Source organism: Dasypus novemcinctus, chromosome X (assembly GCF_030445035.2).
Source record: "Dasypus novemcinctus isolate mDasNov1 chromosome X, mDasNov1.1.hap2, whole genome shotgun sequence".
Classification (NCBI taxonomy): Eukaryota; Metazoa; Chordata; class Mammalia; order Cingulata; family Dasypodidae; genus Dasypus; species Dasypus novemcinctus.
This window is the reverse complement of record NC_080704.1, coordinates 186,906,244-186,925,562: the sequence shown is the minus strand read 5'-3', so window position 1 is coordinate 186,925,562 and position 19,319 is coordinate 186,906,244. Positions and strand designations below refer to the sequence as shown.

General features: G+C 38.8%; 1 protein-coding gene across 1 annotated transcript in view; it reads left to right on the top strand.

The window, feature by feature from the left end:
• Nucleotides 1–19,319, top strand: part of F8 (coagulation factor VIII) — a 382,001-nt gene that overhangs the window by 222,806 nt on the left and 139,876 nt on the right. Inside the window, exons 11-12 of the mRNA XM_058291449.2 lie at nt 13,912–14,126; nt 16,608–16,758. Of these exons, the coding sequence (XP_058147432.1) occupies nt 13,912–14,126; nt 16,608–16,758 (366 nt within the window). The remainder of the gene's footprint in view (nt 1–13,911; nt 14,127–16,607; nt 16,759–19,319) is intronic.

The following is a 19,319-nucleotide window of genomic DNA, read 5'->3' as shown; positions in this document are numbered from 1 at the left end:
CTTACTCTATTCTCTTGTTGCTGGCTAAGTTCACTTTGAAGGAAAATATTAGGGCCAGGGAAAGCAAAATGAGTAAGAAAAGAAAATGTATAAAGTAGTATTAGTAATAAGTGTTAACAGAGCAACAATGTGAGATCTAGGAGAATGGATATTAGACTCATGTAAGTTGTGTAGAGTTATAGCAGTAAGTACAGTACCTATAATAAGATAGTCAACTGAATATGGGGAGGAATATAGTATGAATTAAAAGGCCAGTGTTTTCATGAGAGAGGGAGAGAGAAAAGAAAGTCAGTAATATCAAGAGTGGATAAGAGACAAAAAAGAGAACAAAGGTATTAGAAATAAAAAGTCAGGCAAGTTGGGGGCCAAAGAAAGGGAGGTAGAATGTAAGAGAAACAGCAGATGATGGAGGATAGAAAGATGTGGGAGAAAGGGGATAGTGTAGATGGCCAAAATCAGTACACACAGAAAAGAGGAAATTGGAGGATGAGGAAACACAGCAAGTGTGAAGCACTCCCTGCAGCATCTATTATATAATGAAAATGAAGTAAAAAAAAAAAAAAGAAGAAAAAGAGAGAAAAGAAAAAGAGAAAAGAGAAAAGGGGAGCAAAGAAAAGGGGGGAAATGAGCAAGAAAAAGAAAAAGAGAAAGAAACTAAATAAATGAAAAAGGACCTTGGGGGATAAAACAGGAGACAATGCAATATTAGCAACCACACACACACACACACACAAAAAAAAAGAACCAACATTTCAAGCTAGGAATCCTCTTTGCAGTTAAATAATACACTTAGGGATCTTCCCTTCCCTCTGTCTTCTTTCCTCACTTCTCTCTCTCCCAGGGCAGCAAGAAAGCTACCTGAGAGGTCCTGTAGGTGATTCAAGTAGGTCCTTGTTGAACCAACTCAACACAGAAGACTATGACTCTTTATTTCCAGTGTGAGAGCACCTACACCTCACCAGAAACCCCAAATATATTATTGGAAGCTTGGATAGCACCTCCTACAGTCCCTCCCCTTAGGTGTGCTAGGAGAGGTCTAATTGATTGTTTGACTCCACCTTCTCCCAGACCAAGTTTCCTATCCCAGGATGTTTAGGTAAATTGGGCTTTCTCAGCAGATTCGCATCTCCTTTATTCCCAGACTCTCCCCAAGTCAGCTGGTGCACGCCTCCAAGTTCAAGGAGAGAGAGAGAAGAAAGGAAAAAAAAGAAAAAGAAAAAAAAAACAACACGAAAAGGCGAGGGCTAGGGTAATCAAGGACCTCAGACAGACCTCAGGGCGTGGTGGATTCGGGGATGGGAAGTCTGTGATATTGCAGACTCAGGGTGTGTGAGTCTCTGGAGCATGGGCCACCAGGGTTTAAGGGACACAGACCTGGGAACCATACATCTGGTTAACACGGGGCCTGGGAACACCGCAGTACAACAAAGCCTTCAGGGATCACAGCGGCCGGGCTACCAGCCCTAGGAGGAGGGGTCCTGCACACAACTTCTGACCTCCATGTCAGAAACCCAGAATTCTACCTCTTGCAAGAATCTCTGTCACCATCCCACCAAATCGACATCCAGACACCTCCTGCCTTGCAAACACCCGAAACAGCCAGTATCCTCTTATGATCTATTTTATTTCTATGGTGTCCTAGTAATGACCCCATTTTCATCTTTAATTTCATTTATTTGCATCTTCTCTCTTTTTTTCTTTGTCAGTCTAGGTAAGGGTTTGTTGATTTTTGTTAATCTTCTTGAACAACGTTTGGTTTTGTTAATTTTCTCTATTGTTTTTTTTTCCCCATCAATTTCATTTATTTCAACTCTGATCTTTGTTATTTCATTCCTTCTACTTACTTTGGGAATAGTGTGCTGTTTTTTGTTTGTTTTTTTTTTTTCTAGTTCCTCAAGCTATGTAGTTAGGTCATTTATATTAGCTCTTTCTTTTTAAATGTAAGCATTTAATGTTATAAATTTTCCTCTCATCATCCCACAGGTTCTGGTCTATTGTGTTCTCCTTTTCATTCTTCTCAAAATATTTACTGATTTCTCTTGCAATGTCTTCTTTGACCCACTGTTTATTTAAAAATGTGCTGTTCTTTAATCTCCATATATTTGTGAATTTTTCCTTTTTCCACCTTTTGTTAGTTTCCAACATCATTTCATTATGATCAGAGCAAATGTTTTGTATAATTTTGATCTTGAGGAATTTATTGAGGTCTGCTATGTGACCCAATATATGGTCTACCCTGGAGAAAGATTCATGAGCATTTGAGAAGAATGCATATCCTGCTGTTTTGGGGTGCAATGTACTGTATATGTCTATTAGGCTTAGTCCATTTATTATATTATTCAAGCTCTATGTTTCTTTACTGACCTTCTGACCAGATATTCTATCCAAACCTGTCAGTGGTGTATTGAATTCATCAACTATTATTGTAGAGAAATCTATTTCTCCCTTCAGTTTTGCCAGTATGTACTTTATGTACTTTGGGGTTTTCTGGTAAGGTGCATGTACATTAATGATTGTTATTTTTTCCTGGTGAATTGCTCCTTTTATTAATATATAATATCCTTTCTTCTCTAATAACAGTTTTGCCTTTAAAGTCTATTTCATCTGAAATAAGTGTAGGTATTCCAGCTTTTTGTTGGTGTTGTTATTGCATGCATGTAATATCTTTTCCCAGACTTTCACTTTCAATATATCGGTATCTTTAGGTGTAAGGTGAGTCTTTTGTAGACAGTATATAGATGGCTCATATTTTCTTATCCATTCCACCAGTTGGTGTCTTTTTAATCCATTAACATTCAATGTTATTACTCTAATGGCAGTTCTTATTTTGACCATTTTGACCTTCAAGTTTTATCTGTCATATTTTATTTTCACCACTCCTTTTACACTTTTAGTTACATTTCCTGATATGATATTCTTTTGACTCTCTTCCATGCCTCTCTGTCTTTTCTTTTCACGCTGTATCACTCCTTTTAGTAATTCCTGCAAAGTTGGTCTTTTGGTTACAAATCCTCTCAGTTTCTGCTTATCTGTGAATATTCTAAACTCACCCTCATTTTTGAAAGTCTATCTTGTCAGATATAAGATTCTTGTCTAGCAGTTTTTCTTCTGCAGTATATTAAGTATACAATGCCACTGCCTTCTTGCCTCTATGGTTTCTGATGTGACATTGACAATTAATCCTATTGGGTATCCCTTGTTTGTTATGCATAGCTTTTCTCTTGCTGCTTTCAGAATTCTCTCTTTGTTTTTGGCATTTGACATTCTGATTAGTATGTGTCTTGGAGTTGACCTATGCAGAATTATTCAGTTGGGAGTATGTTGTGCTTCTTGGACAAAGGTATCTATGTCCTTCAATAGGGTTGGGAAAATTTCAACCATTATTTCTTCAAATATTCCTTCTACCCCATTTCCCTTCTCTTCTCCTTCTGAAACACCCATGACATATGCTTGCATGTATCTTCCCATTATTCAGTTCCCTGAGATTTTATTTAATTTTTCCATTCTTTTCTTCTGTTATTTTATATGTTTGCTTTTGGAGGCTATGTCTTCAAGCTCAGTGATCCTTTCTTCTGTCTCCTCCAATCTGCTGTTATATGCCTCCAGCGTATTTTTTATTTTATTTATTGTGCCTTTCATTCCCATAAGATCTGCTATTTTTCTATGTATGCTGTCAAATTCTTCTTTGTGTTCACCCAGTGTCTCCTTAATATACTTTATCCCTTTATTCATCTCACTTAATGTATCAAGAAGATTTGTTTGAACATCTATGATTAGTTGTCTCAACTCCTTTATGTCATCTGGAGGCTTATCTTTTTCATTTTTCTGGGCCATATCTTCCTATTTCTTGTATGAATTATAATTTTTTGTTGGTGTCTTAGCATCTGGCTTACTAGATGTACTTATTCTGGGAGCAGTTTCTCCTTTTAGTTTACAGCTTTCTTGTCCTTTCTCCCTTGCTAGTTGTGTAGTGGGAGCTGAGGATGTAGTTGGTATTGTAATCTGTGGAGGCTGAAGTTGCTTGTATTGCACCAAGAATTGATGGTTTCTACCACCTTTCTCCTCTTTCAGGGCAGGGACAGAGCTGCAACCATGTGTAATAATTTAAGTCATGCAGTCCAAGACTGTCTATAGTTGCTTGGAGAGACTAATGAAGCTTCACATCCCTTACTCCCCTGCACGGGGCAGGGATAGAGCTGCAAGCGTGGGCACCTATCTGCCATGTGGGTCCAAAATGACCACAGTTATACCCAGGTAGACTGACATAGCAGTCAGTCTCCTTCCTGTCAGGGGTGGGGATGGACTGTCCTGACTGCCCAACAGTGTAATCCATGTAGGCTGAATTCACCTGAAGTTGCCCTGAGAGGCTGAGGGAATACTGTCCCTTCTGCTCTTTAGGGAATGGGAGTGGATCCACAAGCACAAAGCAGTTCAGTCTCTGTAGGTTGAAAGTGCCTGCCATTGCCCAGAGAGGCTGAGGAAGCACCAGCCCCCTCCTATCCGATTGGGGGGTGGGGTTGGACCCACAGATGCCCAACAGTCCAGTCCATGGAGGCTGAAAGTGCCTGCTGTTATGCAGAGAGGCTGAGAAAGCACAGCCTTTCCTACTTGGGTGCTGGAATGGAGCTACAGGTGTCTGACTATTCAGTCTGTGGAGACTCAAGGCACCTGAAATTACCCAGGGAGGCTAGGAAAACAGCACCCCCTCTTGTCTTATGGGGGGTAGAGCCACAGGTGCCCAACAGCATAGGCCGAAAGTGCCTGTAGTTGCCCTGAGAGGCTGAAGAAACACAAGCCCCTTCTATGGAGGTGCTTGGGTGTAAAAGGAATCAAAGGTGCTCAACAAACCAGTTCATATGGGCTGAAAGTGCCTATAGTTGCCTGAATAGGCTGAGGAAACAAAGCTTCTCTTCTGTAGCCATTTGATATGGTTTATGAATTCCAAAAATAGACATTGGATTATGTTTGTAAACTGGTCTGTACCAGGGCACGATTAAATTATAATTAGGGCTTTGATTGGGCCACATCAATAGGATTTTGAATCCCTACCTCTTGGTGGGTGGGGACTCACAGTTAAAACTACACAGCAGAGCAGAGGAGTTAGTTGGAGTTTTGATGCTGGAGTTTTGAGCTGGAGCCTGGGAAGTAAGCACACAGAGGAGCAGAGCAACTGAGCCCAGAGAGAATCAAGCCCCAGGTAGGAAGACAGAGCTGGTCACCTGATAGTCTACAGCTGGCTTTGCAGAGTGAGGCAAAGCCTAGAGAGCCTCCTAGTCTACAGCTGACCTTGTGGAGAAAACAGAGTTGCTGAACCCAGAGAGAAATTAACCCTGGGAAAAGAGGAACCCAGGAAACCTGAACCCTGGCAGCAGCCATTATGCTCCAACACGTGGGAATAGACTTTGGTGAGGGAAGTAACTTATACTTTATGGCCTGGTAACTATAACATTCTACCCCAAATAAATACCATTTGTAAAAACTAATCAATTTCTGGTATGCTGCATCAGCACCCCTTTGGCTGACTAATACACCATCTATCCTATTGTGGGCCAGGGATGGAGCTATAGGTGTCCAAGTATCCAGTCAGTGTGGGCTGAAAGCAACTGCAGTTGCCCAAAGAGGCTGATGCAGTTCCCGCCAGCTTACTCCCTGCCATAGGTGGGGCTGGAGCTTAGGAAAGCAGCAATCTGATCTGGATGGAAAGAATCTGGTCCCTCCCTTCACTGTGATTTTCAATCATCCCTGCTTCCCCTCATGCCAAGGGGTGGAGTAAAAATGGCATCTACTGGCCTCTTTCTGACTTGGACAGACTCTAACTTTAGCTGTTCTTAGGATGATACTTTAGCAAGTTGACTTTACAAATCAGTAGCTGAATTTGGTGCCCAACCATCTCTTCCTCCCCCACTTTTGGGAAATGGAGCTTCCTGCTCCAGCCATGGAATAGCTCCTGATCTGGCTACTCATGAATATTCACTGCAAATAGGCAGTCTCCTCCTTCCATTCTTTCAAGGATGTTGCAGGATGCTCTTTTGGTCTCCTAGGCCTCCCAAACAGTTTCTTTAGATAACTCGGGTGGTTATTACTGCCTTGAAGGATGAGCTGAATCTTGGAGCTCCTTAATCTGCCACCATCTTACCAGGATCATTTTGAGTTAATTTTTGTATGCGGTGTGAGACAGGAGTCCTCTTTCTTTCTTTTGGATATGTATATCAAGTTCTCCCAGCACCATTTGCTGAAGACTCTTCTAGCCCAGGCGGGAGGGCTTGAAAGCCTTGTCAAAAATCACTTGACAAATCAGAGAGGTGGGGATGTATTTCTGAATTCTCAAATCAAATCCATTGATCAAACTGTCTATCTTTTTGCCAATACCATACTGTTTTTACAACTGTAATTAATTAATATGCTTTACAGTATCCATTCCCACACATATTCCCCTGATTTCTGTCTATATAAGTTGGAAAACTCATACGGTTCTTTCAGAGTATAGCATACTTCTTCATGGGTTACACTTTGTATTTCACCTTTGGGGGCTTGTTGTGATTTTAGTCTAGTAATAGGTCTGAGGACAAGATGGTGGTGGGGGTGGGTAAGGAGAAAGATAAGAAATGCCTTGCAAGCTATATCCTCAGGGTATTCCTTTGGATTTTCTTCTGGTGAGACAGGATTAATCTTTTCAGGCAGGGGTTGGAAGGCAGTTTCCTCAGGGCAGACTGGAGGCTCGGCAGTTCATGCTGCAGTTTGGCTGGTATGTGCCTTAGGGCTCATCTCTTTCTGGGCTCAGCTTCTCTGCTCTCTCAACAAGGGCAGCTCTACACTATCAGGCAAACAGCTTGGCTCTTTCCTTGGGGATCCAGCATCAAAATTCAGCTCTCTCCTCTGCCATGTCATTTTCTGTGTGAGTGTCCACCCACCAAGGGGGCAGGGACTCAGTGTCTTACTGACACGGCTTAGTAAAAGCCTTAATCTTAATTTAATCAGGTAAAAATGAAACTTCTTGATTTAATCAATGAGTATCACAAGCTCAGAGAAACAGACCAGTTTACAAACATAATCAGTATTTCTTTTTGAAATTCATCGATAATATCAAACTGCCACAATTGGTTTGCTTGATGATCTCCCACAGGTGTCTTAGGCTATTTTCATTTTTAATATTTCTTTTTACTTTGTGCTCTTCGGCGTGACTCATTTCAAATGTCTTGTCTTCATACTGGCTCTATCTTCTGGCAGCTCCAATATGCTTTTTTTTTTAATCCACCCCAACCCCTCTCTGTGGCTTGCTTGCTGTCTGCTCTCTGTGTCCATTTGCTGTGTGTTCTTCTGTGTCTGTATTTATTTTTTTAATTTAGTTCCCCCCCCCCCTCCTTGCGGCTTGCTTGTTGTCTGCTCTCTGTGTCACCTTGCTGAGTCAGCTCTCTGGGGTGCTTGCAGGCCTGGCGGCACTCTGTGGCGCTTGCGGGCTGGTGGCACTCCATGGTGTCCGGGCCAGCAGCTCTCCACAGCATGCAGATGAGCCTGCCTTCACAAGGAGACCCCGGGACATGAACCTAGGGCTTCCCATACGGTAGACGGGAGCCCAACTGATTGAGCCACAGCCGCTTCCCCTCCAATATGCTTTTGAAATCCTCCTGGATAATTTTTCATTTCAGCTGTGGTGGTGTTCAACCCCAGTAGTTCTGCTGGTTCCTTCATAAAATTTCTGTCTCTTTACTGATATCCTTTAGTTCTTGCTCTGTACTTTCTTTCATCTCCTTGAGCCTTTTTAAGATCTTTTTTTTTTTTAAAGGCTTTGTTCAGTATATCAACATGCTTTTCGAGTCTGGAGGCTGGCAGAAGGATTGCCCTCATGCACAACTGAGCAGAGTCAGAGAGACAGATAAAGCAGATACAACCCCCAGATATTGGTTCCTTTGAGGGCTAAAGAGACCCATGGGAGTTATGGTCATGGCCGATGGGGTTAACTACCAGGGCAGATGGCCCCTCTTTGGAAATGGTGTTTATGTGTGATGAATCTGGACTCAGATGGGATCTCCCTTCATAAGACTTTCATGCTAATGTGCTGGAGGTGCAGTTAATGTTGGGGTTTAAGATATATTTAGGGGATTTGAACCTCTGGACTGACAATGTGATAGCCAGGTCCTGAGCCTCAACAGACTCCAGCACCTACAATCTGATCTATTGGACTTACCACACTCAGCTAAGATGGAGTTGAAGAAGGACAACCACCACACCATGGAGCCTAGAGTGATTACAACTGAGAATGGGAGTATTGCATCCAGCATCCATGTGGAATCTGAGCCTCCTCTTGACATAGAGGTGCAATGGACACAACCAATCCGATGTCCACATAGAAGAGGTGGCATTGGATTGGGAAAAGTGGACATGGTGGACGATGGGTATGGGGAAAGGCAGGAAGAGATGAGAGGTGGAGGCGTCTTTGGGACATGGAGCTGCCCTGGATGGTGCTTCATAGGTAATCACCGGACATTGTAAATCCTCACAGGGCCCACTGGATGGAATGGGGGAGAGTATGGGCCATGATGTGAACCAATGTATATGAGGTGCAGAGGTGCCCAAAGATGTACTTACCAAATGCAATGGATGTGTCATGATGATGGGAACGAGTGTTGTTGGGGGGGGGGGGAGGGGGGGGTGGGGGGGGTTGAATGGGACCTCACATATATATTTTTAATGTAATATTATTACAAAGTCAATAAAAAAAAACATGCTTTTCTTCTTTGTTGGTGTCTTCTGTGTTTTTGCCCTTTTCCTTTGGATGGGCCATAATTTCTTGTTTCTTTATCTTTTAATCTTTTGTTGCACACGGAACATTTTAATATTTTAAAATGTTAACTTTGGGATTTAGTCTCGGAGATGTCTGTTTCTTTGTTTTGTAACCAGCTGTTGATAAGACAGATTTTCTTGAGCTTCATTCCTCCAATCAGGAAGGTCTGTCCAAGGCTTATGCAGTGTGCAGGATTTTTCCTATCTTTCTAGTCCTCTGTCTTGTCCTAGGTTTTGCATTTTGGTTGTTTTGGAGTCCCCTGATTACAGGAGTTTGATTGTCCTTTCTCTCTACCAGAATACAGACCTCCCTCTCCCAGGTTTTTGAAACTGGCAGGCCTTTGTCCCAAACTGCTCACCTCTATAGCTTCTTATACACCTTTCCTTGTCTTAAGCTGCTTTTACCTGAAAGATAAATTCTGGGTGTATGGCACTCCATAGACGACTTACCCAAATCAGTTTTTTCCAGCCTAGTCAGGGCCAGGGACCCACAAAAGAGGCACAGACTGGCTCCAAAGTGCCCTTGGGAGGGGATCTGGAAGGACACCATGAGCTTTTCCAATGACTTCCCAAAGCTGAGCTTTCCTGTCTTGCCCAGAAAATGCAGTCCTTCAACTAATTGTTCTGTCAGTCCTAAGGAAGGACAGCATCTTAATTCACCACCACCACCACCACCCTGTCTGGGTAGAAATAATGACTGCCCCTGCCTTTGTCCCAGTGGGTTGAAACAGTAACTGCCCTCATAGCTAGGCCCCTTGTGATCTTAATTCACTAATTAAAAGCCATGATCAGTGATCAGCTATACACACTCCTGTTCTTGGGGAAGAAAATTCTTATGTCTCTTTCTGTCACTAGCTAGCTAGCCAGGGACTGGACTTCATGGTGGCCTGCCTTGAGAGTGTGGGATGGGTGCTGGTAGCCATTATACAGAGAGAGAAATTTACTGTACTTTATGGTAATTTATAAGCCTCTTTCTCCTTCTCTTCCCTGGATGCCGTACAGGGTTCTTCTGGCCTCTGGAATTTCAAAACAGTTGTTTCAGATATTTTCTGTCTGTATAATAGTTGTTTGGGTAGAAGGACTAAATCCTGGAGGTTCCTACTCCACCATTTTCCCACAATCTTCTGTTTAATTACAGCTTTGATTTGCATTTTCCTAATGGCTATTGATGTTGAGCATCTTTTCAAGTGCTTGTCGGTCACTTGTGTATCTTCTTTTGCCCAGTTTTTAACTGGGTTATTTGTATTGTTGTTGAGTTGTAGATTTCTTTCCATACTCTAGCTATTATATCCTTAGATATGTGGCTTCCAAATATTTTCTCCCATTTCATAGAATATATTTTTACTTTTATGAAGTCCTTTGATGCTCAAAAGTTTTAATTTTTTATGGAGTCCCATTTATCTATTTGTTCTTTCATTGTTTGTGCTTTGGCTGTAAAGTCTAAGAAATCATTGCCTAACACAAGGTCCTGAAGACGTTTATCTATGTTTTCTTCTGAGTGTTATAGTTATGATTTATGCATAAATACACACATAATGTATGATTTATACATAACTTTTCATTTTGCATTATTTTTTGTATATTGTGTGAGGGAGGAGCCTGCCTTCATTATTTTGCATATGGTCTCTTGCATGTACAGAGCATATAATTGGGTTTTTTGTACTCAACCTCCATTTTTGATAGGGAATTTTTAGCCCAGTCACATTATTACTGATATAGTTGTATGTATTATGGTAATTTTATATTTTTGTTTACCACTGTTAGCCTTTCATTCCTTTTTCTCAGTAGTTTTATTTGTTCTATTTTTTTTTCTTTTTAGTAGAATGGATGTTATACATATTCTTTCTAGTTTTTAATTTTGGGTGAATATTTCTTCTTTTATCAAAGTAATAAATTCTACTCCCTAGAGGTACTCATTTGAAACATTTTTGTTTTAATTTTTTGTAGTTATCTCTATATCTTTAAAATCTTTCTTATACTGCTAATACTTTATCAACTTTAGACATTGTATAATTACTTTATGATGTGTTAAGTGCTCCTTCCCATCCCAGTTGTTTTACAGTTTTGTGAGTGTTTTTATTTCCTCAGTTGGATACTGTTAGAATTTTTTAAATATACAAAAGGTCCGCTTTTGATATGTTGGTGATTGGGTAATATCTTGACTCCATGCTTTGTAAATGCAGTGATTTCAATTGGATTTAGAAGTCAACCAAGAAATATATTTGACCAGTAGATGGCAGTAACACATGCTACTTATTGGGGGCTACAGCACTGACAAATTCCATGTGAGGGGAGGTCCTTCACAGTGGGAAACTTTTCAGAGGCCAGAGCCCAATAGAGGGGAAGAAGGGCAGTGGAAAACTCCCAAACTCTTGCGGAGGGGGCAAGGAAGAAAAGGGGGGAAGAGGGTTTTTGTGTCCAGGTGGAATAAAGTCAGCACAGCTGGGAGCCTCTGGGCCAAAGAGGTGCTGAAGCAGAATGAGGTCTTATAAATACAGGGTCCTATCATATCAACTAAGAAATAAAGCTAGGCGAAATTTCTGTAGTTTAATAAAGCAGTTAACTCTAAATGGATAAAAATGGATTATTTGAGCTATTTTTTTTAATTGGATGTGTAAGAATTTGCCAACAGATTTTTGTAATAGACCCAGGCTGCCGTGAAGAAGTGAACAACAGACAGGGCCACTACAGAGAAGCCATCCTTGGCTCATTTATATAGCAATAAGTACAGCTTATTAACAACTATACTCTTTCCCTCCTCATCTCTTCTTCCGTTTTTCAACTGTTGCCAGCCATATCTTCACTTTTATAAAACTAAAGTCAATAATATTCACATTTTGTGCTGTAATTTTAAATTATTCCTTGCTTTGTCTATATATTTATTCTAAAAGTTAAAGATAAAAACAGCATTTATAATATTTTAGTATGTGTGTTTCTTTTTATAGGTATATAAATTTTCTGAAGTTAGGTAGCATGCTATGATTATGCTTACAGTATTTTTACCATTAAGGTCAAATAGATTCTCCTTTCTTATTCTCTACCAGAAGTTGGAAACCATAATGAATTTTAGTTCACTTCATATTTGGACCATGCTGATCTTTTAACTTTTTTATTTACTGTATTCCTGAAGTAAGGCTTTCTTTTCTTTTATTAGGAAAAGAAAATAAGTCTCTTCACTATATTCCTTAGGGCTTTCAGCTTATTAATCATTCTATTTATTGCTTGATATCCAATCCTTTTTACATCTTAATGCTTTCTTCTCATAGTTCACCAGCTTATCATTCAAATTTGTATTATATACTATCTATGCCTGGTACAAAGTTACATTTTTAAAGGAGTTTTATTGCACTATATTCACATACCATACAATCCATCCAAGGTGGAAAATCGAAAGCTTTTAGTATAATCACAGAGCTATGCATTTATCATCACAATCAATTTTAGAACATTTTCATTACTCCAAAAAGAAACACCCCCTACCCCTTAGCAGTCACCCCTCAATTCCTCTAGCCTTCCCCAGACTTACATAACCACTAAACTAATTCTGTCTCTACAGATTTATTTAATGTATGTTTTATACAAATGGAATCATACCATATGTAGCACTTTGTGCTGTTTTTTTTTCACTTAGCATAATGATTTTAATTATTGTAATTTTTTTAAATTAGAAAAGTTGTAGGTTTACACAAAAGTCATGTAAAAACACAACATGCACATATATTCCCCTTTTGTTGAAACTTTGCTTTGGTGCAGTACCTTTGTTTCAGTTGATGAGAGAATATTAAAATATTATTGTTCACTTTGGTCCACAACACACATTGGGTGTATTTCCTCGCATACTGGGTTTCAGTTTCTATTTAATGAACCTTGAAAAATCACAAACATTTGTTTTAGTTCATGAAAGAACATTCATGGTTAATTGCATTGTTTTTAATGGAAAAACAACAAAACTGCATTGTTTTGGTGGAAGAAAGTCTTCGACTAACTTCTAAATATATGGTATATAGAGGATAAATTTTCTGAATCCTTCTGTATCATATGATTTAAGATAGGCTGGTTATAAATAATTTTCCCTCCACTATTTTCTCATATTCATTGTTGCTTATGAAAATTCTAAAACTAGTTTTGTGTTCCTTTATGGGAGATTGCATAGTCACAGCATTCTGGGGAGCTAATGAATGTGTGCTCTGGAATTCAGAAGACTCAATGAACATAGTTACTTGCGACTTGCTTTCTATGTGGAGAATTCTGAAGGTTGTACCACCCATAACAGCAGTCAAGAAGAGGGCATAACAGTGAAAAGGTTTTCCCTTCCACAGTTTCACATGGCAATAATGCATGGCTTCCTCTGTAACAAGTGGATATTGTTGGAGGTATCTGGGTTTTATACTTTTTGAAGATATCCTGCTCAAAAAGCCTGGAAGGGTGAGACATCCTAGGCTTTTGGATTCATCACTGGGGTTAAGAGATGATTGGAGTGGAGAGTGTTACAGCAGGTAGATGAAGAGAAATCTCTCATGTTGGGTAACTATATGGTGATGTTTCCCATGATGACTCCAAAATACCCTACACATGTGCCATGAAAAGGGCAGCATTTGGCACCTGCCACACACAAAGCACTGGTGGCCAAATAGTGTTGTCAAAGAAAGAGTACTCAAACAGCATGACCTATTAAATAATGTCTCTTTTTCTATTTTCTCTAATACCTACCAACCCTCTCTTCTAGCTTCTGGAATACGGATGAGAAATAGGCTGGGAAATATTGAAAGAGCATATACTGCTCCCTTACTATAGGTTCCTTAACCATTGGTCAGACATAACCTAATGGGGATATTTTGGCTCAGACTGGATCTTCAGGTTTTAAAGATACCCCAAAATAGAGTTTTAATTAAAAATTAGACAGTTCTTGCCCTGAAGATCCATTACCCTGAAGGCTGGTCTCAGTTCTTGCTCTTATTGTAAAAAATTGTGTGGGTCCTAAACTTCTAATAAGCTCAGTTGTAGTTTCCATTTAAAGAGAAAATCCATGTGCACATATAGATTTGTAAATCCCTTGCAGTAACAGTAAGATTACTAATAAGTGGCTTGTTATACTCTAATCGAGCTATTTCTGGCTTTGGGTTTGGGTAGGTGCGAAACATTTGAAGGATTTTCCAGTTATGCCAGGAGAAATATTCAAGTATAAATGGACAGTGACTCTAGAAGATGGGCCAACCAAATCAGATCCTCGGTGCCTGACCCGATATTACTCTAGCTTCATTAATCTAGAGAGAGATCTTGCTTCAGGACTCATTGGACCTCTCCTCATCTGCTACAAAGAATCTGTAGATCAGAGAGGAAACCAGGTGAGTTCTTTCCTTTCTCACTGTTAGATTTGAACCTAAAAAATAAGATGATGATGCATATGAATTTTAGATAGTATTTCCTATATTTTCTCAGCATATGTCCCCTAATAGCCCTTGGAAAGATAATAGGCGTCAAGATAACCTAATAAAAGAAACAAGCTAGGTTTCTCTTAACTTTATCAAATATGTGTTTGGTGTAATAATTTACCTTTTAGATGCATAGGAGAGCCTGGACTCTAAATCATTTCTAAAATGCTCATTACCTATCTGGGTGATTTTGCCCATTTTTATATCTTCAGTTATCACATATTTTTAGGTGATCCACAAATTTATATTTACAGCCTAGACTTTTTCCTTGAAATCTCATTGTGAGGGACCCAAATGAACCTAAAAATTAGCATGTTACCAGCATCTAGTACCAGCACATGGCATTTAATCAGAAGTCAATAAATATTTGTTGAGTGAAATATGAGAAGAGTTATAAAATATTTCAGAATTATTTGACTTTAATATGGTTATAATTTGTACATTTTGTACATTTCTGCTTCTTAAAAAAAAATAAAGCTAACTCTCTGAACAAAAAACCCTTGGTTTTTTTCATAAAAACTCATTGCTTGACTCCAGAATAACTCATTGCCACATTGCCAAGAGTTAACTACATGTCCATTTGTTTATTTATGATATATAGGATTTCTTCTAGTCTAAGAACAGTCTTTTAAAATATATATTTTTTTTATTAGAGAAGTTGTGAGGTTACAAAAAAATCATGCATAATGTGCAGAATTCCAAAACATCACCCCTCCACCAACACCTTGCAGTGTTGTGGAACATTTGTTACAGATTATGAAAGAACATCATCAAAATATTACTACACGCTATGGTCCATAGCTTACATTTGGTTTATTTTTCCATACACTTCCCTATTATTAACACCATGTATTAGTATTGTGCATTTGTGATAGTTCATGAGAGAATAATCTCATATTTATATGGTTAACCCAGTCCATCATCCACCACACAGTTCACTGTTATACAGTCCCATGTCTTGTACACTCTATCCAAATTGTACACTCAGTCTCACTTTCATCACAGAGTTGTGCAGTCATCACCTCAGTAAATTTTTTAACATTTTCCTTAGTCCAACAGAAAAAAAATCCCATAACCACCTATTATTGACTCTTAGCATTGATGTGGTATCTTCTTTGATATTGAGGAAGAATATTATAATATTGCTGTTAACTATAGTCCATAAGTTACATTAGTTATATTTTCCCATGCCTCGCTATATTCTTACCACTTTGTGATAGCGATGTACATTTGTCGTAGTTCATAGAAGAACATTCTTGTATTTGTACTATTAACCACAATCCTCATCTACCACCAGGTTCACAATGTTATACAGTCCCTAGATTATTTTCTAACTTTCTTTCAACTGACATTTACATCCTTAGACTACCCCTTTCAGCCACAATCCCACTGATAAACCAGCCGTGTTAGTTATACTCCCTATAATGTGTTACAATCAACTCTGTCCATTTCCACACTTTTACAGTCAAGCTAATTGAAAATTTTACATACATTAAGTGTAAGTACCCTTTGAGAACAGTCTTTTAATTAATATTTCATTGCTTTAGAGAGTAAAACACATGAACCTTTGTGCAGGTAAAACATGTGGAACATAAACACAGAAAGGCATAAGTTTGGCTAAGAACCCATCCTAACAAGTTTTTCCTAATTATATAATTTTCCCACAAGTTTTTGGTAAAGGACTGAAATATAATTCTATATTACTAAATCTCCTCCCTTCTACATTTTTGTGTCTATAGTATAGGTTATACAAAATGAAATTTATATACATTAATGAGATTTACACTGTGAATCTCAATTAACAAGTGACTAATACATAAGTTTGGTCTGATTTTTTTTTATTTAAACTGAAAGTATTAGTGTTGTTTAACATTTTTATTGTTCATTTTAGCTTTTTTATTTGATTTCCATTATTCTATTTTTTCTGTTTTTAAATAGATTGCCTTGTGGAAGGGCAGTTGGTAAATGGAAGTTTAGGAAACGCATTAATCCTATTTGACTTGAATAACTTGTTTAAGAATGAATAATCACTTAGGTATTTAAAGAGCTAATGTTATCTGATCCAATCATACAGTCAGTAAGGCTATAACCTACCAAAAAATTAGACAGCATCCAGTCTTGGGTACAAAAAATATATATCTTATAGGTCTAGTCACTCCCTTGCCCTGAGGACTCATTTGCTCTAAACACATACTTACTGCTCATAGCACTTACTGCCCTCTCCCAAGCCCTGGTACATTCCATATTAGTGACCCTAGAAGAAAATGTTATTAAACAAAGGGTTGTATAAAGTGCATATAAAGTGCATGACATCACTTCCATTGTAGACTGTTCATTCCTCCCTGATAATTCCAGTAGCATTTCTTTCTCCCTTTCAATGCTTGTAATTAACAGATAATGTCAGACAAGAGAAACATCATATTGTTTTCTGTATTTGATGAGAACCGTAGCTGGTACCTCACAGAGAATATGCAGCGTTTCCTCCCCAATGCAGCTGGAGTGCAGCCCCAGGATCCAGATTTCCAGGCCTCCAACATCATGCACAGTGAGTAAACAGCTTTTGAGTCTAGTGGGTAATGGATAACAGTAAATTGATACCACAAAAATTGATGTCTAGATAATGAATGAATTTATATGGGATGAAGAATCATGTTTATTTGACAAATTTTTACCTATAAGCATACATAATTTATATAAATTTTATACAAATGCACAAGTGTGACTGTATAATGCATATTTTAAAATGGACTATTCAATTTTCCCTTTCATCATTCGCACTTGTCTTCCATGGTGCCCATGGAAACCACAAAATGATAGGGAGATCATGGAGACAAGGGAGCTAAAAAAGCCACCTTGTAAAATTATGTATAAATTCTAAAGCTCAACCTCAAGCTGTGCAACCTCAAACTGACCCTAAATAGCATACCAAAGGGCTTTTTTACTTTATTAATTTCCCTCCTCATTACGGCTTGCTTGTTGTTTGCTCTCTGTGTCCATTCGCTGTGTGCTCTTCTGCATTTTTTTTTGCTTGTCTCCCTTTTTGTTCTGACACCTTGCTGAGGCAGCTCTCCCACGGTGCTGGAAGGCAGGCCTGCCTTCACAAGGAGGCCCAAGGACACGAACCCAGGGCCTCCCATATGGTAGACAGGAACCCAACTGATTGAGCCACAGTCTCTTCCCATACCAAAGGTTTTGATAACTTCCAAGGTCCCAGACTGAACAATAAGTGACACACAAAAGGGGCACATCCAAATAGTGCCACAGTCCTTGAAAACAGAATTTATATTAGAACCAGATCCCACAAACGTGGGTAGGAACTTGGAAGCCGAACATTACTGGGTTGATTGCAAAGTAAAACAAATAGTAAAAAACCCAACATTAATCCTAGGATTTAAACAAGACCCAGATTATCAGAATGAAATATTCTAAATGTCCAGGGTACAAGAACCAGGAAAGTCACAATAAATCACAAGAGAAAAGACAATCAGCATATGCCAATTCCAAGATGATACAGATGTTGGAATTATAAGGAAAAGGATTTTAAAACAGCTATTATAAATAATCACTCTCCAACAATAAGATTTGAATACACTTGAAATGAATGGAAAGATAGAAAGTATCAGCAAAGAAATAGGTAATATAACAAAGAACCAAATGGAAATTTTAGACGTGGAAAATACAACAACCTAACTGAAAAATCTCACTAAATGGATTCAGTAACAGTCTGGAGATGACAGAAGACACAGGGAACATGAAATAAATAAATAGAAATTATCCAACTGGAAAAAACAGACAAAAATTGGGAAAAAAGGAAAAGAGCATCAGGAACACCAGACTGCCTAATATGTATGTCATTGGAATCCCAGAAGGAAAGGCAAATGTTTTACAGAAAAAAATATTTAAAGAAATTATGGCTGAAAACTTTTAAATTTGTTGAAAGATATAAACTTAAAGATTTAAGAAACTCAGTGAATTTCAAATAAATGCAAACTATCTACGCCTAAACATGTCACAATCAAACTGCTGAAAACTAAAGACAATGAAAACAACTTGAAGTAGCCAGAGAAAAATGACACAGTACATTTAGGGGTACAATGATTTAAATGACTGCAGATACTTCATCAGAAAACTTGGAGGTCAGAAGAATGTACACCACCATTGTCTTTCTTCATTAGAAAAGTGGATTTACAGAACAATCATGCATAAAATACAGGATTCCAATATACCACCCCACCACCCACCACCACCTTGCATTGGTTTGGAACATTTGTTACAGTCAATGATAGCACATTTTTATAATTGTACTGTAATTTTTTTAAAGATTTATTTATTTATTTCTCTTCCCTCCCTCTGCATCTTCTTTGTCCGCTTCTATTGTTATCAGCAGCATGGGAATCTGTGTTTCTTTTTGTTGCATTATCTTGCTGTGTCAGCTCTCCTTGTGTGCGGTGCCATTCCTGGGCAGGCTGCACTTCCTTTCGTACTGAGCGGCTCTCCTTACAGGGCACACTCCTTGCGCGTGGGGCTCCCCTACGCGGGGGACACCCCTGCGTGGCAGGGCACTCCTTGTGCACATCAGCACTGCGCATGGGCCAGCTCCACACGGGTCAAGGAGACTCAGGGTTTGAACCGCACACCTCCCACGTGGTAGACGGACGCCCTAACCACTGGGCCAAGTCCGCTGCCTGTACTAGTAATTAAAGGCATGGTTTAGCTTAGGGTTCACTGTTGATATAGTGTAGTTCCATGGATTTTTTAAAAAATTTTATTCTGTCACCATATATACAATCTATTTCCCCTTTTAATCATATTCACATTTATATTTCAGTGCTGCTAATTGCATTCATGATGTTGTACTACCATCAGCACCATCCATTACCAAAACATTTCCATCATTCCAAATAAGAACACTGCACATTTTAAGCCTTAACTTCTGATTCCCTATGCCCATTTTGTTCCCTAGTAATTTATATTTTAGAATAATTTTGCTAATTCAAATAAGTGAGATCATACAATATTTGTCCTTTAGTGTCTGGCTTATTTCATTCAACATGATGTCTTCAAGGTTCATCCATGTTGTCACATGTGTCAGGACTACATTCCTTT